Source organism: Exophiala viscosa, assembly GCF_022695815.1.
Source record: "Exophiala viscosa unplaced genomic scaffold EDD37scaffold_2, whole genome shotgun sequence".
Taxonomy (NCBI): domain Eukaryota; kingdom Fungi; phylum Ascomycota; class Eurotiomycetes; order Chaetothyriales; family Herpotrichiellaceae; genus Exophiala; species Exophiala viscosa.
In genome coordinates, this window is record NW_026944354.1 from 2,740,929 (window position 1) to 2,765,184 (window position 24,256).

At 51.9% G+C, this 24,256-nt stretch overlaps 9 protein-coding genes across 9 annotated transcripts; 4 read left to right on the forward strand and 5 right to left on the reverse strand.

Moving 5' to 3' along the window:
* The first annotated feature begins 1,961 nt into the window (after positions 1-1,961).
* EDD37DRAFT_267645 (uncharacterized protein) lies at positions 1,962-2,944 on the forward strand. The gene has a single exon (XM_062810921.1). It carries the CDS (start codon positions 2,217-2,219, stop codon positions 2,739-2,741), a length of 525 nt encoding a protein of 174 aa, XP_062673488.1. The 5' UTR covers positions 1,962-2,216; the 3' UTR covers positions 2,742-2,944.
* EDD37DRAFT_622780 (uncharacterized protein) lies at positions 2,892-4,434 on the reverse strand. Its single transcript, XM_062816082.1, has one exon. The coding sequence runs from the start codon at positions 4,207-4,209 to the stop codon at positions 3,148-3,150; it is 1,062 nt and encodes a 353-aa protein (XP_062673489.1). The 5' UTR covers positions 4,210-4,434; the 3' UTR covers positions 2,892-3,147.
* A 31-nt stretch (positions 4,435-4,465) lies between these two features.
* EDD37DRAFT_622781 (LMBR1-like membrane protein-domain-containing protein) lies at positions 4,466-6,759 on the reverse strand. Its single transcript, XM_062816083.1, has one exon. It carries the CDS (start codon positions 6,582-6,584, stop codon positions 4,782-4,784), a length of 1,803 nt encoding a protein of 600 aa, XP_062673490.1. The 5' UTR covers positions 6,585-6,759; the 3' UTR covers positions 4,466-4,781.
* Positions 6,760-6,886: 127 nt separating this feature from the next.
* EDD37DRAFT_267667 (histone H2A) lies at positions 6,887-11,362 on the forward strand. Its single transcript, XM_062810922.1, has one exon. The coding sequence runs from the start codon at positions 7,080-7,082 to the stop codon at positions 11,151-11,153; it is 4,074 nt and encodes a 1,357-aa protein (XP_062673491.1). The 5' UTR covers positions 6,887-7,079; the 3' UTR covers positions 11,154-11,362.
* EDD37DRAFT_267690 (TAP-like protein-domain-containing protein) lies at positions 11,362-13,766 on the reverse strand. Its single transcript, XM_062810923.1, has one exon. The coding sequence runs from the start codon at positions 13,641-13,643 to the stop codon at positions 11,571-11,573; it is 2,073 nt and encodes a 690-aa protein (XP_062673492.1). The 5' UTR covers positions 13,644-13,766; the 3' UTR covers positions 11,362-11,570.
* Position 13,767: 1 nt separating this feature from the next.
* Positions 13,768-16,086, reverse strand: EDD37DRAFT_267799 (putative sugar transporter). Its single transcript, XM_062810926.1, has 4 exons — positions 15,624-16,086; positions 15,324-15,565; positions 14,640-15,271; positions 13,768-14,564 (listed from the first exon to the last, which is right to left on the reverse strand). The coding sequence occupies exons 1-4, from the start codon at positions 15,894-15,896 to the stop codon at positions 14,113-14,115; spliced, it is 1,599 nt and encodes a 532-aa protein (XP_062673493.1). The 5' UTR covers positions 15,897-16,086; the 3' UTR covers positions 13,768-14,112.
* An 881-nt stretch (positions 16,087-16,967) lies between these two features.
* On the forward strand, positions 16,968-18,386 carry EDD37DRAFT_606407 (putative alpha-ketoglutarate-dependent sulfonate dioxygenase; the record flags this gene model as incomplete). Its single annotated transcript, XM_062814880.1, has 7 exons — positions 16,968-17,017; positions 17,113-17,308; positions 17,361-17,435; positions 17,491-17,549; positions 17,613-17,823; positions 17,880-17,951; positions 18,003-18,386. The coding sequence occupies 7 exons, from the start codon at positions 16,968-16,970 to the stop codon at positions 18,384-18,386; spliced, it is 1,047 nt and encodes a 348-aa protein (XP_062673494.1).
* Positions 18,387-18,770: 384 nt separating this feature from the next.
* Positions 18,771-20,848, reverse strand: EDD37DRAFT_622808 (uncharacterized protein). Its single transcript, XM_062816084.1, has 5 exons — positions 20,450-20,848; positions 20,285-20,349; positions 20,131-20,235; positions 19,709-20,076; positions 18,771-19,638 (listed from the first exon to the last, which is right to left on the reverse strand). The coding sequence occupies exons 1-5, from the start codon at positions 20,586-20,588 to the stop codon at positions 19,062-19,064; spliced, it is 1,254 nt and encodes a 417-aa protein (XP_062673495.1). The 5' UTR covers positions 20,589-20,848; the 3' UTR covers positions 18,771-19,061.
* A 1,487-nt stretch (positions 20,849-22,335) lies between these two features.
* Positions 22,336-24,248, forward strand: EDD37DRAFT_606409 (amino acid permease; the record flags this gene model as incomplete). Its single annotated transcript, XM_062814881.1, has 7 exons — positions 22,336-22,470; positions 22,525-22,709; positions 22,771-23,255; positions 23,315-23,407; positions 23,460-23,467; positions 23,528-23,711; positions 23,773-24,248. The coding sequence occupies 7 exons, from the start codon at positions 22,336-22,338 to the stop codon at positions 24,246-24,248; spliced, it is 1,566 nt and encodes a 521-aa protein (XP_062673496.1).
* Between the last annotated feature and the right edge of the window lie 8 nt (positions 24,249-24,256).

Here is a 24,256-nt window from a genome sequence, read left to right on the forward strand (position 1 = left end):
AGTCGCATCCTGAACACAGCACGGAAGCTGCGGCGCGTGTCATAGAGCTACAGTTGGGGAAGCAGGAGTGCAAGCTAAGGAAGAAGACATGATCCACAAATTCTTGCTGACTTGGGACCTGAAGAACGGCGATGACAACCAGGGATTGATCACGAAGCGTACCGGGGGATGTACACGTCGAAGCTCTTGCTCGCATTCTAAGGGCCTCGTCCTTTTGAGACGTCGTGTTGAAATGATGCAATCAAGTGCGTTGGATCCAGCGTCGTAAGCGGACTGTGGCTCACCTGCTGCCATCACCAACGTTCCCCTCCCAGCTTTTTCTCCCGAAGTGGTCATTGTTTATATCCTAGCCATCGCTCTTCGCCGAAGTAGAGATATGGGCATGTTCTCTCTTGTTCCTGCAGGCCGCTTTTTCCACGTGGTGCGATTCAGAGATCTCACCTGGGGAATGACTTTGGAGCGCGCCTTGAATTCGCGGTCGCATGTCGGTGTCGTATCACGCTCATGCGTTGAGTGGATGAAATTGCAGTACGAAGGACTATGGAAGAATGTTAATTACGGAGGCACGTAAGGTATGGATTAAGTGCCTCGGCAGACCTTCCTATTGAAGATACTGTAAGGGGACTTCCGGGGGTGAATCGTGACACTGACACTTTGGCATACTTCTTCGATCCCACCAATTTTGTATGGGAAAGAAGTATCCGTACCATCTTGTACAACAAAGATCCTGATCCTTCTGCTGCCAGCCTTGCCAACCTCGCTGTCGTCCGCGCCCAATGTGTACGAAATCTAACCTCGGCACTTTGGCTTGTCGAGCTCCCGAATCATTCCCCAGATGAAACATCTGCCTTCGCTAAGAAGCTTCACTCATTCGGGGTCTAACTTTTCTCCACACTGCCGTATGCGATTGTCTACCTACCTTCCTAGGGTAGTGTCGACCGTTCTTGGTTCTCGTTGTATCTCGTTCGATGGAAAGCTTCTTCCGATGTTTCTCCTCAGCAGCGCCATTGTTGCCCGGCGGCTCGACCTACCTTATGCGATGAATCGAATGTGTTAGCAAATGAGTCTACTTGTCGACTGCCCCTTCTAACTACCTACCTAGATACCTCGGCAACTTCAATCGACCTTGTGACAAACCCTTTGAAGCAGCAGCAAGTCATGAAAAGTCCTCCCGCGGTGTGGTAGATCTAGGTCCAGATTGACTTTGCTTGGTGCTTCGCCGCGCGATCCAGCCATAGCCAGCATGTCTGAATGGCCTCCCACATGGGAGGTCAACCCTGCATATGCAGATTCGGCCAACGAGCAACATCATCACCACCACAGTCCGAATTCCAGACTGATCACAGTAGGTCAATGCCTGATACTTAATCAGGCCGAGATGCCGCCCCCGGGACAGCTCGCACCAAAGATCTTTTCCGCACTACATTATATCTACCACAGTACGTGGCGTTAAGGTTCAGGCAGTCAGAACCCAGCTGAAAAGAGCCCTGCGAAATTGAAGCTAAGCACTTACACAAGCTTCTACTGACCATGCAAGCGCAGGCTCAAGAAAAGCTTAGTATCACTCGTTTACTCCTTCCAGCGTCGTTGGACCCAATCGCAGCAATCAAATCTAACATGACCGCTGTCATGTAGCTCGAGACTGCGCCGCATGCTACCGGCTTCCCCAGAGGCTGCGAAGGCGCAGTAGTGGTTGACACACCCATCAATCTGTCTCTGTCCCATCTGGACCTCGGAATAGAGTCCAGAACATACAGAAGGACGCAGACGAGTACGGACACGGCAAAGACTGACCTTGGTTTTCCCCACAATGCTGTGCGTAAGCTACATCAACGACTGCACAGTCTGCTTCCATTCAGCCAGCCCTCAGACGAAAAGCCGGGACCGGGCACATTGTCTGGAGGATTTCTGTGTTCTAGAACAACAGATGACAGCGAGGTTGGTGCGGATTTTTCATGACTTGCGGTAGCTGCAAAGGATGCAGCTCCATCAGGAGACGACGGTACTTGCTTCCGACCACAGCAGGCGATGCGCTTGATGTCGACAAGCAAGGCGGCTGTATCTGCTTGGGGATCTATATAAAGCACTATATCCTTCCCTTGCAAACAGCGCTGACAAGTCGCTTCCTCAACCAACACCCTCGTTCCATTCTTGCCTATACCTTTTTACAGATACAGTCACCCACCTTCACACACACTACACTACCTTGATTCAGGATGTTGGCCCAAGCAGTTCTTCTCTTCAGCCTCATCCCTTCCTTCCTGGCAGCACCCCTCGTTCCTCGCCAGGAATCAAACGCTGCGCTCCAGAGCGCCGCGCTGGCCTGGCAAGCCGATACAGGCGTCGTGTCAGCGTTTCTGTCAGAAGCGGCTTCCCTGAGCGGCTCAGCACTGACAGCGGCGGCTCAGAACGCCCTGAACCACGAAAATGACGAACTCATCCACAAAGCGGTCCTCGACGCCGAGTTTCTGAACGTCGCTCATCCGAAGCTGCTGGTTGTGGCGGCAAATGCTGTCCTGGTCAACGCAGGGACATTCTCATATGTCGTCAACGGCCTGACCCTCCTGGCTAACAGCGGAGCATCATACACCAAAGCTCAGATCGAGGCAGAAGTCCTCAAAATCAACTTGGACCGATGTAACTTGGTCTTGCCTTCCATCGACACCTACTTCGCCGTCACTGCGACATATCTCAAAGAGGCCGATTTCAAGGCCATTCGACCTAACAACTGCCCTCTCTGAACAAATCGCATATACTCTGGATCAATCTGGGGGGGAAAGTTAGATTTCAACTACTGAATGTCGGTAATGGCGCTTGAGCTTTGATTTTACGCATGGTCGGGCATAACATATAGCGATTGCTCTTATTGATCTCGCGCAGAAGAATGGAGCATATAGCCGATGTCAAAAAGTCCTACTGTGATACATTTACAAGAATGTCTGACGTGATAATCTATTCATAACAGAATTCTCTGCTTTGGCTGAACATCACCATGTCCAATGTGGTGTACTTTTGGTGCGACGAAATCAAAGTGGAAAATGCGCCAGTGGACCTGATACTCCAATTCATCCATGCATGGCGGGTTCCAGACCATGCACAACATGCTTGGAAGCACATGTGGATTGATGCGCTGAATATCCAATCGTCTCAAAGCTCCATCTCGAATTCGAATGAAGCTCTTCCAGGCATGGCTTCGAACGGACTGTCCTCCATATCAAGGTCCATATCTTCCACATCTTTGCTGATACCTTTCCCTTGCTGATTTGCTCCACCGACTAATGTCTCCAATCTCTTGACCTCCTCTTCAGCTTTTCTGCCGGCATCTTCAAGGGCCGCCAGAATGGTCCCTAGCAACTCGTCTAGCTTCAGGTCTCGGAGTACATCTTCGTACCGTCGGACCTTTTTCTTGTCCCACGCTTCTTCAGCGCGGTCTGTGCCCTTGAACGAGTCATCAGGCCGCTGCTCGACGTCTTTCCACTTATTGCGGAACTCTTTAGCCACGCCAATGTACTCACGCGTGTCGCCAGTACCCAGGATAGCATGCAACGGATTCAAGGGATGGTCAAGTGCTGCCAGGACATTGGCGTGGAAGCGGTGTGATGCTCCATGGAAGGTGCGGGAATCGCCGATGATGGGCGCAGAGGAGCCGTTAATCGGAGTGAAAGGCGTCGCGGTCGATCTGCTCTGCTCGTGGTCGGTCGTTGGAGCCGAAGAGGTGATGACGATGCCCCAGACACCTAGTAGATATACCAAGCCGCGCTCCAACAAGGCGTAGAACTCGTGAAAGTCAATCTTGAATTGCCGCTCGGCCTCGATGGGGTCAATGATCATTTCATACCTGCCCAGCGATGTCCGTGGTCCTACGCCACCAGGATGAGCATGAATTGTATGATTGTGAGATTGGTGTTCTTGGGCGAGGTTCAGTGCACGATGCGACCAGTGAGTGAGACTGTTTGCTTTCCAAGCCACTCGGCGAAAGAGCCTGCGAAAGCGCTGCAGTTCGGTTTGTCGGGTCACTAACAGGCGTTGTGCTGAGCTGAGAGGTGGTGCCGTTGACGCGCTTGATGTAGGCGCAGATGCTGTGTTCGGTAGTTTCGTGTCTCGCACTTGCTTTTGCGGTGAAGGAGTTCTTGTCCTGTTGTGATATTCGCGTTCGCGTCGAACTTCAGCACTCGCCCACCGCGAGGCTGACAGATCCAGCGGCTGCATATCCTTGTGTCAGGTATGCCTCAGACCCCTGTGATCGATGCCAACCGAGATATGACATTGAACCGCATAGATGACACGGGTTCTCCACGTTATGATGGGCGAGATCTGGGTATCTAAAACCCCAGATCAGGACCATTGTCTGTCCTGGACAAGGTCTTTATCACCACATGTTGTCTCAAGCCTTATGCGTATTCCCTTCTTGCTTCATGAAAGCGTCGAAAAGATGTTGGTCAAGCAAGAAGATTACGAATGTTTTGTTTGCTAGAGGCCATTGCTTTGGCCGCACGTGACCTCACTATTGTATGTATCACTCTGGATAGGAGGTGGACTACTCTGAGGTTTGCCAACAGTAGATATCTTGCAGTCACAATTGATATTGATTCAGACCCCGCTAAGTGCAGAAAGAGTAATTACCCGTGATATGAAGGGTCCATCAATCGTAACACCTGAGCCCAAATTGTGCGTGTTCCCTGTACTTGTGTTGTGCTTCCCACTCTTGACTCCATCAACGCGACCAACAAAACATCCCTACAATCTACTCGCCCGTCCACTCCTGCCCCTGAACCTCTCCCTCACGATTGACCTTGCCCGTTGGGATGGTTTACTCTGCCGGTAATGTCCTGCCAGGTTGCGCCAAACCTGCGGCCGGTACTGGCCAATAGTCCTTCCTCTTCTTCCTCAAGAGCATCTTCATCGTCCTCAGGATCGGACAGCTTCGGTGTGCGGAAGAGCAGAACGATGAAGCCGATCATGAAGATGCCCAAGAAGGCAAATTGTGCCCAGAAGTCAACAACGCCGAAGAATGGAAAATTGACCGTAACGCGGTTGAGGAAGGTGGACACCACCGAAGGTGTACAGACATTCCGCGCCGCAGGATTATCACTTAACTCAGTGCAAGGGACAATGTGTTGCGGATGGTCCGAACAGTCTGGCTGTTCGCCAGGGTGCTTTAGAGGGTGATCGCAGAAGGTTTGTGGACCGAAGGTCGCGTATTGTGGAGCCACCATCATCGCAATAGAGTAATTGATGGCCAGGGTCATCAACGTAAGCATGACCGTGGCAATGAGCAAGGCTTGAGGTGATGTGTGGGCCTTTCGGATCCGGAAGACTGTGATCCAGAGTACCCGGATACCAATTGTCGCTATACCAATGATGCTGGCGCTGAAGAAAAGCATCACCAACAGCAGGAAGATCACATAGTCGATCGGGAAAACTTTGGCCGACGTGACTAGGATCCAGTTGATTGGCTGAAAGATATTGATGTGCGCCAGGAGATAACCACAGTGTCGTTTGCAAATCGAGTTTTTAGCTTTGTCGATGCCGGTGATGAGCATGCTAACGAAGATTAACAGAACAACGACCACCAAGAGAAGACCTAGGATAAGCTTGATAGGTCGGAAAACTGCTTCCAGCTTGATCCAGATCTTCCAGAAAATGTTCTGGTTCTCTCCTGATGCTTCAGCAGCCAGTCTTTGATGGCGACGCAGGGTGCGCTCTTCCCTAACCAGCGCATCCAGCTCTCGTTGATCTTTGGATGACAACCCATCTGGGTTGCCTTGTGCACGTCCCTCAAGCTGTCTTTGGCGTTCAAGGTTGCTTTCCAATTGGGCAGCGCTGGTCTCACCCAGCGCAGGAGCAGAAATGCCTGGGGCCGTCTTGATCAGCGTAAGAGGTAGAAGAGCCAGCCCAGCGGCAGTGTAGAAGCAATAGAAGAGCACGCCGATGGTGATGAGTAGGCCGAGTGCAAAGGTCAAAGCACGTTCGCCGTGGTTTTCTGCTAGCAGCTTCTTGAAGAAATCGAGATCGAAATGGGCTCCTTCCCGGTGACGCGCTACCGGAACGAAGAATCCGACCACGAACAAAGTAACGCAGAGCATGATGAAGATCAAGGTGAACTTGAACGCGCCCCAGAATCTTGATCCAAATGTTTGTGATCCTTCCTCTTGAGCTACCTCATCATATTCTTCATACCAGAAGTAGGTGAATGGCACGACCAGAAGACATAGTATGGCGTCCACAGAGTAGAGCAGATAGTAGACAATTCGGAGAGTGTAGGTGATGTTGTCTACTCTGCCTTGATTTGCCCAGTCTTTTCGTACACCTCTTGTGGAACTGGTTGTACTCGAGACCAATGCAACATCGACCGGAAGGAGGAGCACTGTAGCGAGCAGGCAGGTGATGGTAAAGATACAGACGATTGTGACGAAGATGGACCGGTCTCGGTGCGTCTGGTAGAGGTAGACAAACAGGCAGGCGAATGACAAGAGCAGAGCGACTGCAACGGCATAGACGACCCAGATCAAAGTGATCTGGACGTAGCCAGCAGAAGCTGCGGCGGTGCCGACGTCTGAAAGGAGGAGCATTGGATCGATCATGATCACTGACTTGGTATTGATTGCGCTGGTTTCAGAGAGAAGATAGGAGATTCAGCAAGAGATCATTTCCACATGCTTCGAGGTGGGAGTTTATCAATAAGTGCGCATGACCTTTCTTCTTGCCGTGTGTTGCAGGTTGGTGCCAGGATTGTAGACTGTAGCCTCCAAATCATCGTCATAGTGCAGTGTAGCTTCGATTATAAGCGGAGAAGGCGACTGCAGAGCTTCCCCCACGTCACGTGCTTGCCAAGCTATCAAATGGAACAATTCGACTCTGCATCTCGAGTCCCTTTTCGCGTCCATCAACTTGTACTTTACGCGACTAGAACCCATGAACGACCGGATCACGATCGACTGAATCAGTGGGCTCGGCTATCAATGCGATGAGCCTTGCGATACGATGAATCTTTAGCAGAAGAATCTCATGCCAGGCCTGCAACTGAAGTCGATCTACAACGTCTGGCTAGGGGTGAGCCAGCCACTACCAGATTCGCGATGCAGTGCTACACCGAGCTCCTACCGCCATCAGGCGTCACTCATGCGCTGTCACTGTCCTTCACCTCAGCCAACGACGCCAACTTGCTTGTCGCGAGGACCTCCTTGCTTCAGGTCTTCAAATGTAAACAATCCGAACAAGGACAAGACACCAAACTTGTCCTTGTGGCCGAGTACAATCTCGCTGGCACGGTCACGTCGCTGGGCAGGGTGAGGACTCCAGACTCGAAGAGTGGTGGCGACGCCGTGCTCATTGCCTTTTTGGATGCTAAACTCAGTCTGATTGAGTGGGACTCGACACTGCATAGCATATCTACCTTGTCAATACATTACTACGAACATCATGACCTACACTCTGCCCCTTGGGAGCCCAATCTGTCCGAATGCGTCAGTCATTTGACGATTGACCCGTCAAGTAGATGTGCAGCATTCAATTTTGGTGTCAGTAACCTCGCCATCATCCCTTTCCATCAAACTGGCGATGATCTGGCAATGGACGATTTTGACGACATCGACGGCGAGGGGAAATACGCCAATTCTCCCACAAAACAAGTCGAAACTCACACAAACGGCCATGAAACACCCCACAGTCCCTCATTTGTCCTGCCATTAACGGTCCTCGATCCTGGCCTGCTCCATCCTGTGGACATGACTTTCCTCCACGAGTATCGGGATCCAACGATTGGCATATTGTACTCAACAGCGGCGCGCTCGTCCAATATGAGCGCTGAACGACGAGATGTGACCATCTATGCAGTTTATGCCCTGGATCTGGACCAGAAAGCTTCAACGACCTTGCAAGCCGTCCAGAAACTTCCCAATGATGTATATCGAATTGTGGCTCTCCCAGCTCCAGTCGGCGGTGCTTTACTTATTGGAGGCAACGAACTCATACATATTGACCAAGGTGGAAAAACAAACGCGATTGCCGTCAACGAGTTCGCGAAAGATGCATCATCTTTTGCCATGACCGACCACTCTGAATATGGACTCAAATTGGAGGGTTGTCATATCGAGCACCTGGGCAATGCCAGCGGCGATATGCTGGTCATTTTGAAAACCGGAGAACTGGCACTACTGACTTTCAGACTGGACGGTCGCTCCGTGACAAGTATGGCACTTCGTCGGATAGGTGAAGGTCAAATGCAGAGCTTGCTCATGGGTGCCGCGTCCTGCACGACTAGTCTTGGATCAAATTGCCTGTTCATTGGCAGTGAAGAGTCAGACTCGCTTCTTGTATCGCTCGCTAAAAGATCGTCTCAGCTGAAGAAGACGCTTTCTCGATCTCAGCCTGAAGCGGACGGCTTAGACATTGAAGACGACGATGACGTCGAGGACGAGGATGATCTTTATGGTGAAGTTGCCAACGGACATTCGTCTGGGGACGCAGGCAACCAGACACTTCGATTGATGGACCGTCTACCGGCTATGGCACCCATCAATAGCATGGCTCTAGGGCGTTCGCGGAAGCGGAAGCGTGGTGAGACAGATGAAGTTGGGGAACAGGAACTTGCACTGGCCTACGGCAGAGGCAATGCAGGTGGACTCGCAATTGTCACAAAACAGCTTGAGCCCAGGGTTGCTAAAACCATCCAATACGAAGGAGCTCACCGATTATGGTGCTTCTCGTCAGCTGGAAAGCAGGCAGATCAGAAGCAGACGGGCAAGGACAAGCCGTACGACGACATGGCAATCATCTCACAAGCAACAAGCGACGGTGTCGGCAAGTCGTCGCTACTCAGACTCGACGATGGAGACTTGAGTGCAGTGGCATACTCCGAGTTTGATGAGACTGCTGGATCAACCATCTCCATTGCACAACTGAAGACCACAAACCACACGGTCCAGGTATTACCTACGGAAGTACGCGTTTACGATTTTGAATTCGCGCTCTCACAAATCTTCCCTATAGTGGATGAGGAAGAGGGTCAAATCTCCAAGGCAACCAAGGCTGCCTTCGCTGATCCATATCTTGCGGTGATCAAAGAAGATGGGACCATGACTTTGTTGAAGGCTGACAAAGCTGGTGAGCTTGATGAGGTCGAGCTTCCGGATGTGTTGACCAGCAAATCAATCTCTTCCGTCTCGCTATATCCAGACACTCACGACTTCTTTCAGGCTTCGAGATTCTATTCTGGAGAGCCGTCTCGAGGCCCCGTCCTTGCAGCGTTGACCTCGGAGGGCCACTTTTGCATGTTATCATTGCCGAATATCACTATCCAGCTGTTTCAATGTGACAGCCTGCCGTTTCTCCCAACCTACTTGATGCAGGATCTGCAATTGCCGAAGCATTGGAGGAACAAGGACGAGCTTAGCGAGATTCTACTGGCCGATCTTGGTGATGAGACCAGTACTCAACCGTTCTTGGTACTGCGCAACGTGACTGGTGATGTTGTTCTTTATGAGCCTTTTGCCAATCCTGAGGTTGTCGGGAGCTTCAAATTCAAAAAAGTGGCGACGAAGCCGGCGCAAGATGCTGAAGGCGCGGACGAGGATGGATATCAATCGACCAAACCACCTATGGAAGTTCTCCAAGACTTTGCAGGCCACGCCTCTGTCATCGTTCCCGGGTTTCACCCTTTTGTCATACTGAAGCAAGCCTCTACTATGCCTCACATCTACGAATTGGATGCTGCAAATATGCGATCCGTGAGCGCTGTCAATTTCTCAATGTGCACCAAAGGCTTTGCCTTCGTGGACGACCAAGAGAACATCTCCTATGCCCAGATACCAGACTCGATGATGATCGGCCAAGCAGACTGGGCTATCAAAAGAGTCCCACTAGGACAGGATATCAGCTCCATTGCATACTTCGAACCAACCGAGTCATACGTGTTGGCGGCGAACTACCCCACTGAGTTCCAGCTGCCACAAGATGATGAATGGCATCCAGAATGGCAGACCGAAACGACCAGATTCTTGCCGACCACGATCCAAAGCTCTCTCAAACTTCTCAGCTCCAAGAGTCACTCGATTATCAGTCAGTATCACTTCGATGCCTGTGAGCGAATCCTTTGCCTGAAATGTCTCAACCTGGAAATCTCCGAGGAAACCCATGAGCGCAAAGACTTGATCGTGGTCGGCACAGCGATTGTCAGAGGTGAAAACGTCACCACACGAGGAAACATCTACATCTTCGACGTCGTCGAGGTCGTACCCGAGCCTGACGTGCCGGAGAGTGACGTGAAGTTGAAACTGATCACCAAAGAAGATGTGCGCGGAGCGGTTAGCGCTCTTTGCGATGTCGGCTCGCAGGGCTTTGTGCTTGCAGCTCAGGGCCAGAAATGCATGGTCCGAGGACTCAAGGAGGACATGTCCATCCTGCCCGTGGCCTTCTTGGACATGCGATACTACGTGCACGTCGCTAAGGAATTACGCGGTACAGGCCTCTGCATTCTGGGTGACGCCTTTTCCGGGTTGTGGCTGATTGGATACTCTGAGGAACCGTACAAGTTGCAAATTCTCGGTCGCGACCTAGAAAATCCTCCAGTTCTGGCCGCCGAGTTCCTACCCAGTGGGAAAGAATTGTTCATTATCTCAGCGGACGAAAGCGGTGTGTTGCGGGTCCTGCAATTCGACCCTGAGAATCCCAAGGCTGAACGCGGCACGAAATTGCTTCTGCGGAGCACGTTCAACGCTGGAGCAACGCCCACGCAGATGTTGTTGCTTCCGCCTGCATCTGGAGCGGCTGCCACAAACTCCGATCTTGATGATATGGATCTGGATGGCGGTCAGCAATCGATTGCCTTGCAGCGGATCCTTGTGAGCACACAGTCTGGCTCGCTGTGTATGCTGACCACGCTTCCTGACGCGGCTTATCGGCGCCTGTCGACCCTGCAAAACACACTACTCACCACGCTCGACTTTCACCCATGCAGCTTGAATCCTCGTGCGTACCGACAAGTGGAGACGGACGGAGTTGGCGGCAGAGGGGTGATTGACGGCAACTTTGTCAAGAGGTGGTGGGAGACTAGCACGCAACAACGGGTCGCCAGTGCGGATAAAGCGGGCGGAAGTGTTTGGGAGGTTAGAGGTGATATGGGCCTCATCAGTGGCGATGACTTGGGGATTTAGGATGTTCTTGGACAGGAGAACAGCCGACAATTGAGTGCTCGAAAGGGCACACCTGGGCAAAGAGGTGATATCTTGCCTGAAGCTTGGCCGGTTCAGTATCAGCAGGTATTGACATATTACGGATGGATACCGAATCGCTACCATGGCACACCTGACCTGGTATAAGTGACTGGTTTCAGCGCTCCGTTCACGGCGAGCTGCATAACGATAGAGATATATTGATAGAGATATTGATATTGATATTTCTACTCCATGTCGTTACGTTTGCTCCGAAGCCATGCCATGGCGCATTCATTTTCGTGCGTCCAAATCCTGTGTAGCGGCCGTTATCAGTCGTTAGGCTCCTGAAAGGGAACCTTCTCAAGCTTGTCCCCTACGCTGCTTGTGTATACCTCCATCCAGCCCACTGTATGTCGCTCACAAGATTCGTGACATACCCAGTACATGTGGGACAGGGACATGCACCCTCGTCATCTCCCTCAGCGCCTCCAAAAGCTCTGCATCCATCTCACTCATCCCCTCGCGCTGAGCCTGTGCCACAGCAGGTTGGAAAGGCTTCTCATCAGCCTGACACAACGTCCCCTGTTCCGGCAAAACACCAGTTTGGAAATACCGTCTCACGCTCTTCGCCGTGCACACCGACGGTGCAGCGAACGAGCAATGCCCCTCACAATCCTGCTGTAGTACCACCGACCCGGCAAACCTCGCACTCATCCTCTTCGCATTGGCCAACGGTGTGACTGTGTCCAGCGTATTCGACACCCAGAGTATCGGATGTCCCGTCTCTGTCGTCATCGTCAACGTATCGTTCTTGGGATTTGTGTACCGCCACTTCGCACGGGCCTGCCACCCTGCGCAACCCAGTCGGATTTGCGCCCAGTAATCGGCCATTGTGGAGGACTGATTCCGTAGCGTTGTCCAATACTCCCTGAACTCGTCTTCCGTCAGGCTGCCTATACCTTCTGCATCAGTACACAATATGGCGGAGGTAGCTTCGAGTTCGTTCCAGTCTGGAAGCACACATGCGTCGGAGAAGGGGCCGGCCGCTTCACATGACGCAGACCGACAAGCCGGATGGCGCGCCGCTTGTTTGGCGTCTGCGAAGACTCTACCAGTCCCATTAGTCAGGTCTGCCACTAGCTTCGCCATGATGGGACCGAGATGCATGGGCTGGTATAATGCGTCTTTGAGGACCATCTTGACGTCTGTCCATGTTATGATTTCGGGGCCGTGGGATTTGTCGCCGACAACGGCCAGTGGATCGTCCCAGATGTCTTGTAACAATTTGTCGAGTGCGGCGAGGATAGCGTCTGGTCCGCCGGGCCGCCAGATCGGGCAGGACTCGGGACCGGCGTCGGAGCAGTATTCCGTGATCTTGTGCAGGATTTGGTCTGAGTCTTCGAGGTTGGTGAGCCACGGGCCGTTGAAGTAGTCTTGCGCATCGACTACGCCGTCAAGGACGATTCGAGATACTCGTTCAGGATAAATTGCGGCGAAGGTCGAGCCGATGACCGTCCCGTAGGAGAAGCCCCAGTATTGTAGCTTCTCCTTGCCCTTTTGCCATTTTGTGCGTTGCGCGATCTCGTGGCCTTGTGTGCAGTCTGCTACAGCTTGTGCTTTCTGGCCCTCCTTCTCGCGCCACTGCCCATGCGCCTCGATGATCGAGACCATATCGGCGGCTGCGGGCGTAGTGTTGACATGTTCGAGGAAATTGGTTCCGTTGTCGTCATTGTTCAATCGGCTCGAGCATCCCGTCGACAGAGCGGTCGCTCGTCTCCAGGCAGTCCGTAGTGATGTCTCCGAACTGCCTAAGAGTCCCTCGGCGCCGGCTTGTAAGGCCCAGGTTGATCGCGCGAAAGTGTCCGGGAAGCAGGTCAGGAGAGGCCTGCTGTGGTTGATGCCTCGAGGATCGAAGCCGATAATGTCGAAGAACTTGTCTGACTCTGATGCTTCGTCCACGGGCGTATCCGAGTCGACGATGGTCCGTAGCTGGCTGCCATGGTAGAGCATCTGTGCGACGCCAGAACCTCCTGGACCGCCTGGGTTGATCAGAATTGCTCCGCCATAACTAGGGCTGCTGACCGGGACCTTTGCAGGTCTTCGGACAATGGCTAGGGCCACACGAGCCGAAGAGTCCTCGGCGGCATTATAGTCCATGGGGACGTCCAAGCGGGCGCATTGGAGATTTCCATAGCAGGCATGATATTGAAGATCAGTTGCTGGTTTGATATCATTCCAGTCAAACGCGGACTCGTTCGCCTTTGCATGGCTTATACGATCAATGTCTGTGAGCAGATTCCTCCAAGAGACGCCGCTGAAATTACTGAGTAGAAGACACAGTAAGGAAGCTGCAGTCAAGATAAGGGCGGCCCGCGGTACTGAGGTTTTCCTCCGTTGAATTGATGCCGCCCAGGGCTCAGCATTGGCGCTGAGAGCTTTGTGATCCATGCCAACCTGAGACCTGACCTCCAAGAAGGTCCCAGCTGCCATCGATTTTCAATCAGATATGTGAACAAGCCTTTATTTCTGAGTAGGTTTTAAAAGCATGATAATTGTTGTTGTAACCTCATCGCCGATGACGGCCGAGGCACGGTCGTCTGGCCCATAAGCGATGAATTACTGTAAGTAGTGCCTTGGCTGAAGATCCTCACTGGAACGATAGAGGAGCCTCACACATACAGCACGAAACTCCTATGCGCCAGTTGAGGTAATTGCGATGTGACGATCGTCCATGTCGTCAGTAAATCCAAGTCAGGTTTGCAAGGAATGCACTGAGGAGTGGTATGCCGCTGAGTTATTTCAATACGGGTTCTGCCATGCATATTCTTGAAACGATCAACGAACCACTCACACCGGCTACTATCGCCAGCTATAATGATGGGCCGGCTGCATAGAGTGTCTATGTCACTTCCACGGCTTTCCGATTCACGAGATGGAGACCACTCCCGATATCGTTGCTTCACACTGTTCTCCGCCCCAAGGTTTCGAAAGGCAGCAGAAGACTCAAGATGATCAGCGTTCCAAACAGCGCCCCGCAAACGAACAACGGGGCGGTGGTCTCGACATTGGCATAACTTCCCACCAGAACACCAACGATACCACCAACCCGGTTCAGCACCACACAGATGGCGTATCCCGTTGCTCGGTGAGCGGCAGGCAGGATTTCTGGCGTATATGCGTATATTGTGCCGTAGTAGATGTTGCTAGCCGCTGATATCGCGCAAGAGACGCCCACATTCTCCGCTGGGGTCTTGATCTGAGTATAACCAAATTGCAAGGCTGTGGTGATGGCTGCGCCAACGGCCAATGTACCTCGCCGGCCGAACCACCGAACCTCGACAAGAACAGCAGCGATGATGGGCCCGAATACGCCTGAAAACTGGTTGAGAGCGTAGTTGCGCCAGACAGTATCTATAGAACGGTGCATTCAAAGTTAGCCAGTGTCATTGCTTGCGGAGTGCAACGTAAGAGGTTGATCTGACTTACAGTTGTCGTCGGAACCAGTGTCTGCGCCTCGTGACTTGAGGTAATACGGCAGGAAGACACTATATAGCGGGCTGACGGTGCCAATGACAGTCCAGTTGAGGATGATCATGATGGTTGAATAGGCAAGACGTTTCGTGCTGAAAAGCTGCGAAAAATGTTTCTTGAGACGCAAGGCCGAGAAGACACTCTTCTCGGTGTGCAAGACGCGGCCAATACCTTCGAGTTTCTCCACCGTCAGGGAGAAAGGCCGGTCATACTTCTGCGCGATCGTAGCCAGGGTGGAAACGACTTCAGCGTCACGGTTTTGTGAAATCAGCCACTTTGGAGTTTGTGGCATGCGTAGAATCAGCACTCGAAGCGTGGCGGCAATCAAGACCAGCGAACCGCAGGTAAAGTGGAGGTATCGCCAACCAGGGTTGTCGTGCCAAGTACATTCGGCGACGGTGGCGTCTGGAGCGCATGAGTAGTTGCTCATGAAACCCCATGCTAGAAAGCCAGTGACCATGTATCCAACCGCCCACCATACAGCCATGAATGTCACAAGCCAGTAATGACTAGCGGGGAGAAATTCGATCAAGTTTGTCGCGTCGAGAATATAGTTGCCGCCAGCTCCAGCGGAGTAAATCGCTACCCTAATCAACGTTAGGAGTGAGGTGAGACGATAGGGTCGGAATTGTGGCATACATGGCGCAAAAGGAGATATAGTTTGGCATTGCACCCGCAATCAGGACGAACAATGCGCAGATGAAGAGGCTCGAGTTGAACGCTGTGCGACGCCCAATGATGTCGGCGCTGAAACCCCAGAGAGCGGCACCAACCAACAGTCCGACCTGCGAAGCCAGTGCGACACCAGCAATGTACTTGCTTGGGTTCCCAAACTCCTGAGTTACCGCAGGCTGAGCAATCGATTGACAGACAACGAGCAACTAGACAGGTGTTTGGTCAATCATACTTGCGTTCGGCGGCTGATCTGAGATTGCTTACGGAGTCCACAGCATAGCCGAACCCGTTCAAGCAGAACAGCTTCCATTGCCAGGGGGTCATGCCGATTTGGTCGAGCGCATTATTCGTCAGCGCCATTTTCTTTGCCAAAACAGGATCGATCGCGCTGGTATCATAAATTTCTTTCTGCAGGTTGATGCTATCTTCGTCTCGGTCGGATAATGTCGGGCCATTGTCAACGAAGCCGACAGCCTTCACATCAGCAGCAGCAAGGTCCGCATCAGGCAAAGGTGGTGGCGGCGGTAGTCCGGACATTGTGGTTGAGTGGTACGTTGATGTAGAATTGGTACGTAGACAATGCTTGGATCAAGTTATTGACACAGCTCAGCTCTGGGATCCCCAATCCTTGATATCCATCTTATAAGGACAGGACCCTGCTTGATGATAACCAGGGGGCTGAGATCGGTCAATCGACGTTCTGATAGCGTCAATCACGCCTTTTTGCCCAGGATTGCGATAAAGAGATATGCGAGTTGCATTATGCTTCTCCTGCTGCCGTCTCGTGCCGTCTCGCACTGTGAGCCTGTCGCCAGCCCCATCAGTATGCAAATAGAGACCGTCCCATTGGCTTGCAGACCCGTGGCGCAATGATGTTACCCTACTTGGATATGAGTTGCTGCTGCATGAGGTACTCCCTAGTGCAAAGCTAAGGGATTGGTGGCAGACAAGTGGCGGTCCATGAATCTTAGTCCCACCACATCTTTCAAGCGATAGTGACCGGTCAAGGTAAATCTTCTCCTGAAAGTTGCCCAACTGGTAGAGCTGCTGCTTGAGTACATGTATCTCCAATCATGGATTGTTCCAACAGATCTGTGGCGATGTAAACCTAACGAGGAGATGGACGTTGAATAGGCATAAACCACCAACAGTGTTGGCATCAGTACCCAAGCCCGATGAGAGTTCGGCGATGAAGTTGGGGGTCACCTTGGCGCCGGGCGCGAATAGCAGATAGGCGATAGACGGCTAGGCCGACCACTCATATCAGTCCCTGGACTAAGCACGTCAGTCTTGATAACAATCACGCAGTATCTCTCTCTTTTCAATGCCCATATCTGCCAATCCAGAACGCCTGATGATCGTGCACAATTCACTGGCTGTACAATGAATGCTAGAGTCCAAAGTAGCAAACCAGTCCCTTACTTCCCGAGCGTATAGAGTGGATTTGATTTGAGGGGCTTACCAATGTCGCTGTTCTCCTCTTCAGACCCTGGTCCGCCGGAACGATACTTAAACCTGAATGAGAACTTTGCCTTATCTTCCAATCGTCGACCACCAAGAGCTTGGCCTAATTATCGTCGACTTCCAGATCAGCATCGTATCTGAACGATGAGTTCCAGTCACACCGGTATCACCGAGGAGGTGCTCACCTACAAGCCGTAAGTACTCTTCTCTGCGAAAGACTGAGCCACTGAAGCACGAGACTTTCGTTTTGTTCCAAGTTTGAATGACACAACTTTCTGACAGTTGGTAGACCTCACCCGCCAGTCAAAGAATTTGAACCTGCAACGGATCGTGCCTTTTTTGCTGATCCTGAAAAAAAGTCCCTGTTGGCTGCCGCACAGAAGGTCCGAAACCTGACTCCATACATTGGAACCGAGCTCGTTGGTATACAAATCAGCCAATTGACGGATGCTCAAAAAGATGAGCTTGCGTTGCTGGTGGCCGAGGTCCGATCTGTGGCAACCCATCACGATATTGTAGCTGCTGACGGTTGAGCAGAGAGGCGTCGTGTTCTTCAGGAACCAAGACATCACCCTTGACCAGCAATACGAATTGACCACGCATTATGGCATCGTAAGTGCAGCCTGATCCTGCCTGAGCACGAGGAGCTCGTACTCACGGTCTGCAGCAAGACAGAGATCCAAATCAAGTGGACCCTCGACATGTCACAATCCTTGGCCGCAACAAGTAAGTGTGCATGCGCATCGAAACGCGAGGGCTGCCTTTATGTTCTTGGGCTGACATTGTTAGCGACATTCGAGCGTATGCCGACTTTGCAGGAGAATATCACTCGGACCACTCGTTCGAAGCAAACCCACCGGCTTATACCATGTTGCGAATGATCAAAACTCCGGATGCTGGCGGTGACACCATTTTCACAAGTCAAACGGCACTTTTTGATAAGCTGAGTCCAACTTTTCAGAATTTGTTTGAGGGGCTCCACGGCGTTCACAGCTCTGAGGTATTGTCAAGGCCTGGCACCATGCAATGGTCAACGTGGCTGACCGTTTCCCATAGCATGTGTTCGTGAATTCCGTCAACGGTGGCAATAAGCCATTCCGACCGCCAGTGCGTCGCGAACATCCATTGGTAGGTCTGGTTCGAAACAGTGATTGATTGGTGACCTAATTTGAGACGCAGGTTCGCACGCATCCGGTGACAAAGCTGAAGTCACTCTTCTACAATCCAGCTTTCGTGATCCACATTTCAGAGCTCAAGGGCCAGGAAAGCATCCACACATTGGGCTTCCTGCGTGAGCATCTCCATGCAGCTGATGATTTGACTGTCCGGTGGAAATGGGAGCCTGGCAGTGTCGCTTTTTGGGACAACCGAGTCGTCGTGCACCGTGCGATACCTGGAGGATATGATCCATCGACCCGAGAGGGTAAAAGAACAGCCATTTACGGAGAAAAGCCTTTCTTCGACCCGTCAGGCGAGACATTGAGCCAGCGTATCGAGCGCCTTGGTGGTGAAGCTGCCAAGGGAGAGATCGTGAAGCTCCATTTTAACAGCCCTCAGCTGTGATGGCCAGAGCACCGACACTTGGGAGTGCTGAAAGATCGGGCAGCTAGAGTTGAAGTAGTCCGTGGGCGGGTCATGACAGAATGGTTGATTACATTGATTAGTCGTGGAGAGCGCAATTTCGCCGTGTTCTTGGCGAGGGCTCACCCATGTCACAAAAGTAGACCACTCGGGCTTCACCTCACCGAGGTTCTCTAGAGACTCTTGAGGCGTGTTCTCAGATGAGGTCGCGATGCCTTTTGCTTCCTGCTTCAATTCAAGGAACGATATAAATTGTCGAGACGAATCTAGGAGCAATTGATGCTTCGATCCTCGCGGAAGGTTTGCCGAAGATGACATAATACATGAACTAAGCCTTTCCTGGCAGGATTAAAACGGCAGGAGACATTACGCGTTTTAGGCACGAGCACAGCCTTACTCAGTCACACCTGCCGTCATAGCCTTGTCCAAAGAACCTCCAATCCCATAACATTGCAGTCATCCCAGTATCTATATCTATAGATGCCCATCGCTCCTTCAAAATCCCACACTGTACAAGGCAGTCCTATCGGCTGAATCTGCCCATTTTTGAAATACTTTTACACAAAGTTGTTCCCGCAACATTCATTGGATTGGCACAATCATCTCCCGTCAAGATCGTACTCACCAAGAGAAACATCCCTAGGGTACTTGATTGCATTACCTCGCAATTCCAGTCCCGTTCAAATCCGGGCGATTCTCGAATCTGACATTCCACTCGACGTCTCGTCGGATGATCATCCTCTGACTGTCATGGCTGCCTAAGCTCTGTTGATCGTCTGCTTGATTCATCGCGCCCGAATCATCGCCACTCTGTTTTCTTATCGTCGATGGGTGTCGTTCTGTTTGGTTCCCATCCATTCCTTTGGCACTCCAGGATTGGCTCATGGGTTCCAGCGAGATATCATCGCGGCTGGTCAGCTCGTCTACGCCTTTCTTGCTCCTTCCAATCCGGAGAGAGCTGAGGACACTTTTGCTGCCACTTGTGGTGTGCTTCTTCCCACTATTGCTACCACTCTTGTTGTACTCGGATCCAGAGACAGTATCTACACGACCTCCCCAGGTCGTGTATGTGGCGGCCATGAAAGGCCGAAGGCATGGCACGGTCGCCGCAACCATGGCCGTAACCAGTTCCACCTGGGTGTTGATGACGATTCGGTCCTGGCGCAGCGTGATATCGTGAGCATGGAGGCTGGCCAGGACATAGTGAAGCCTGAAGGCCAGCGGAAAGATCAATCTGTGTCAGGCAAGTGGTCAGTGATCGACCCTCAGATTGCGGCCTGCAGCCTGCAGCAAGGACCACTCACAATAGTCGGAATGCAAAACCAGCCACGATGGCCAACTTCTTACTGCGCGGGATCTGTACGGAGTTGATGATAAAACAAAGAGTGCCAAATGGGAGCAACTCGGTGATGATGTCAAATGCCGCGATCGCCCGCCAGTGAGCCCCTTCCCTTGAGCATTGCCCGTTGATGAAAATCCATGGCGCGTTCAGGTTGCAGTCAAGAGCCGCTAGGAGGAATGACACCAGGCCAAGTATGCCAGTGACACCTAAGACAGCGGTAGTTGTCCGGGTATGTATCCTCTGCACAGCGAGCCGCAAGATGAGGAACAGGGTCGAAATCTTGGTTGCCCATAGTGTGGCGATGTATAGCAAGTTCGCAGCATAGTAAGTCTTGGGGATAGTCAGCTCTCATGTACCTCTATACCTGGTCGGGATCCAGCTCACTTTCTGCAGAGACAAAAGGTCACCGGACGCAATATCAGAGAGCGCCTCTCCGACGCCTTTGCTAGCCGCTAGGAAGATGAGGCAAGACTGAACGATCAATAAGATCTGCTTTTGTTAGCGATCATACGATCCTGCAGGAGCGCCGTTGACTTACAAATGCGGCGGCTACGGATATATCGTCTTTCCCATAAGACTGACTGAACTCGACTCGAACGTATGCTGGCATTCATCATCAGAAAGATGTTCGGCGTGCACGGTACCAAGAACCCAATCTTGTGCGCGATTGTTCCTTCGGCGGCGAGGAAAGATGTTAACATACCTCTGATCAGGAGCGACACAATCGATGTTGCAAGGCAAAGTGCAGTGATGATGTACAAGACACCTCGCTGGTCGGTAGGAGTTATAATCGCAAGTGGAGGGGTCTGCCCGGGCAGTAACTGAAGTACCGAGTCTGACATTCTGCCAGACTCTTTTGAAATGGGATTGATCAAAACTGCGGCGCTGCCGTCAATAAGGGTCGTCAAAGACACCAGCCGAGAGGACGAACACGCAGATACATATTGCCGTGTCTCTTAGCCTGCGGGAAACGAGGTGTGCATGTTCCTCAGCCTCAGATCAATGGTAAGATATCAAGTCCAGGCCTTCCTGGGATTAACCTCAAACATTATCACCTTCGATAATACATCGGCGTGCGGGAAGCATGCAAGCCCAACCCAGGGTGGTGACTCGCGAGCCTGTGCCTGGCGGTCGCTTGGCCTGTCCGTGCTCGTCTATGGCAGCTGCGCAGGATCCGGTGTGGGGACTGTTTGACAATCATTTGACCGACTAGTGCCTACATGGGTACAGGTACCTTGACTGTGCATACGAGGTCGACTAATTGGGTTCTCTCATACAACCCACACTGACTTCTGCAACAACTGCTTGCGACTGCTTCACCCTCATTTGCCCGATTCGGAACTTGCATCTTCCACTATGCCTGTACCAGTACCATCGCACACACTACGGGGTAATTTGGTGTTTCCCCTGAGCATCTATAGGCGAGCATAACACGTTTTCGACATGGATTGATACACGAACTCGCAGCGGACAATGTTTGACGAGTCGTACGGAATCCATAGTCACCTGAGTTTGGTTAATGTACACAGGGATACGTCTCGGTTCGAGTTCGACTGCTTTTTCGACAAAGTGATCGACATGGAGCCTGCCGCGTTGGTCCGGACGGGTGGATTGAGCTTTATCAAGAGTGTTGTGTGGATTGAACAGAGGGCCCCTCATGGCCGGTCGGGATATTTCCAGGCGAAGCCGCTGCATACATCCCTGTCAAGGTGGTAAGCAGCCCCCTAAACACTCCCAACATTCGGCCAATCTTCATTGGTTATAGCGTGATTCAATTTTGCAGCCTCACCACATCCCGGTCACTCTCCCTTGTCGTCTGAACGGCTCTCGGAGTCTCAGCCTCTCACACAAGCTGCACTTTATCATCGCCACAAAAATTTAGCAGGTTTGTCAAGTCCACTAGCCCGGGTTGAGGCGTCCCTGCGAGCCGCGGATCATTTGTCGCGGCGCTAGTCAAAAAGTTACCTCGATCGCCGTGAGGCACGTCGCATTATTGTGGGATCATTGGTCGCTACGGTTTTCCAGTGCAGAAGTGCACGGGGACTAACTTGTCAATCCATCAGAGGACGAGCGCAAGGGCGATGGTCTGTCCATAGACTCTCTGATTGGGGGTCGGATCGAGCACTCGTGCCCTCTTCACGGAGTTGCTAACCTACTTGGCAACCGAGGTCTCAAAAATTGGGATTTTGTTTCGTGTTGCCACGAGTAAGGCTTACAGGGGGTTGAAGCTTAGGTATGAGGCTACTTTGACGAAAGACCCTGCCACGCAGAGAACTCTTTCCGAGGGGTTGCTGCTGCTGCATGGGAAGCCCTCCTTGCTTGACCTTAGTACTAGTGTGTACCGAGTACATCCCTAGCCTACACACCTTCCTGCCGTGTGGAGAGACGACGGATCTCTTAGCGTTGCCCGAGCAGTCTTCTCGACTCTGCTGATCGATTCTGGACTTTTTCCAACAAGTTATCCTCAGGAGTCTGAGCCTACTTTACATCCTCCCAAGGCCCAAAGCTGTTCAGCTGCCAAAATCAACGACATCTCCTACCAGAGTTCTCCAGCAAGTCACAACAATCCTTTGACTCTTCGTCAGCACCATGAATTCCAAGGAGGCCTCTCAGGCAGATGCCTACGCCGACGATGAAGTCAGATCGGACAGCAAGCAAAGCATGAGGGGAACGGCGGCGGATGCGCACGACATGCAAGTGCTGGGAAAGACGCAGGAGCTTAACGTGATTTCTCACCATGCACCATGACAGGGACAACGACTTACTGACCTGTTGTAGCGAAACTTTAGATTCATCTCGATCCTGGGTTTTAGTTGTACTGCCATGAGTACATGGGAAATCACACTTTCATCGAGCACCTTCGGATTGATCAACGGAGGCCTTCCCGGCCTAGTATGGGGTTATTTTATCGTCTGGGCAGGATATTTCACCGTGTTCAGCTCGATCGCCGAGTTGTCTTCAATGTAAGTTTCTGAACCGACCCACGACAAAGTGTTTGCGACAAAATGCTGAGTACGCGAAAAGGGCACCTACATCTGGCGGTCAATACCACTGGGTTTCCGAATTGTCTCCAAGAGGATGCCAGAAGTTTCTCAGTTACCTTATCGGCTGGCTCAGTGTGCTCGGATGGCAAACCGGTTTCGCCTCGATCGCCTTCATCGCGGGTACGCTCATCCAAGGCCTGATCGTTCTCAACAACCCAGACTACATTTACGAGCGATGGCATGGTACTCTCCTGGTTATCGCCATTACCGCGTTCTCCATCTTCTTCAACACCTTCCTCGCCAAAAGACTACCCCTTGTCGAAGGATTGGTCTTGATCCTTCACATTATCGGTTTCTTCGCAGTGTTGATCCCTCTGTGGGTTCTAGCCCCTCTGAACTCGACGGATGTCGTGTTCACAGAGTTTGTCAATGTCGGCGGATGGAGTTCGACCGGCTTGTCGGTCATGGTTGGCATGTTGACGACTGTGTACGGCATGCTCGGTGCGGATTCTGCAGTGCATATGTGTAAGCATGGCAATTCTCCACCTACTGACAAGAAGTTTGACTGATGTTTTTCCCCACAGCCGAAGAAATTCGAGATGCAGGTATCGTCCTACCAAGAGCCACCATGTGGGCTTTGGCCATTAACGGATCATTCGGTTTCATCATGATGATCAGTAAGTTTCGCATCTGCTGCCTTCCTCAAACAGCCTGCTAACCATTCTATAGCTTATTGTGTAAGCCATCCAGATGTGTCCTAACACTTACCACGCAAACCCACTAACAACTGTTTTCAGTTCACTCTAGGTGACCCTCTGGCAGCGTTGGACACCGAAACAGGCTACCCTGTCATTGCTGGCTTCTTCTATGCCACCCGTTCACTTGGCGGTACATCTGTCATGATCGCCATCATCATTGTCAACACCACATCCAGCTGTATCTCAACATTGGCAAGTGTCTCCAGACAGACCTGGTCATTCGGTAAGTATCCAATGCTTTTCATCACTCATGGAAAGAAGCAACGAAGCTAATGCCTTTCCAGCTCGTGACGGCGGTCTTCCTTTCTCCAACTTCATCGGCAGAGTCAAGCCAGGCTGGAACATCCCTCTCAACGCAGTGTGCATCACCTTCGTTTTCACCACGCTGTTGTCTCTTATCAACATCGGTTCGACCGTGGCATTCAATGCCATCTGCTCCATGGCCACCAACGCCCTGCTCTCCACCTACATCATCTCCATCAGCTGTTTGGTGTTGCGACGAATTCGTGGTCCGACCCTGCCTGACCGCCGATGGTCCCTGGGTGTGATGGGCCTGCCGATCAACGTCGCCGCCTTGATGTTCTTGACCTGGATCTGGGTCTTCTGCTTCTTCCCTCAGACCACGCCCGTGACGGCTGCGAGTATGAACTGGAACGTCGTCATCAATGCTGGTATCATGATCGTGGCTGTCACTTATTACTTTGTTCGCGGCAAGCACCACTACGTTGCACCTGTTGCGTTGGTCAAGCGAAGCGTGTAAGAAACCTA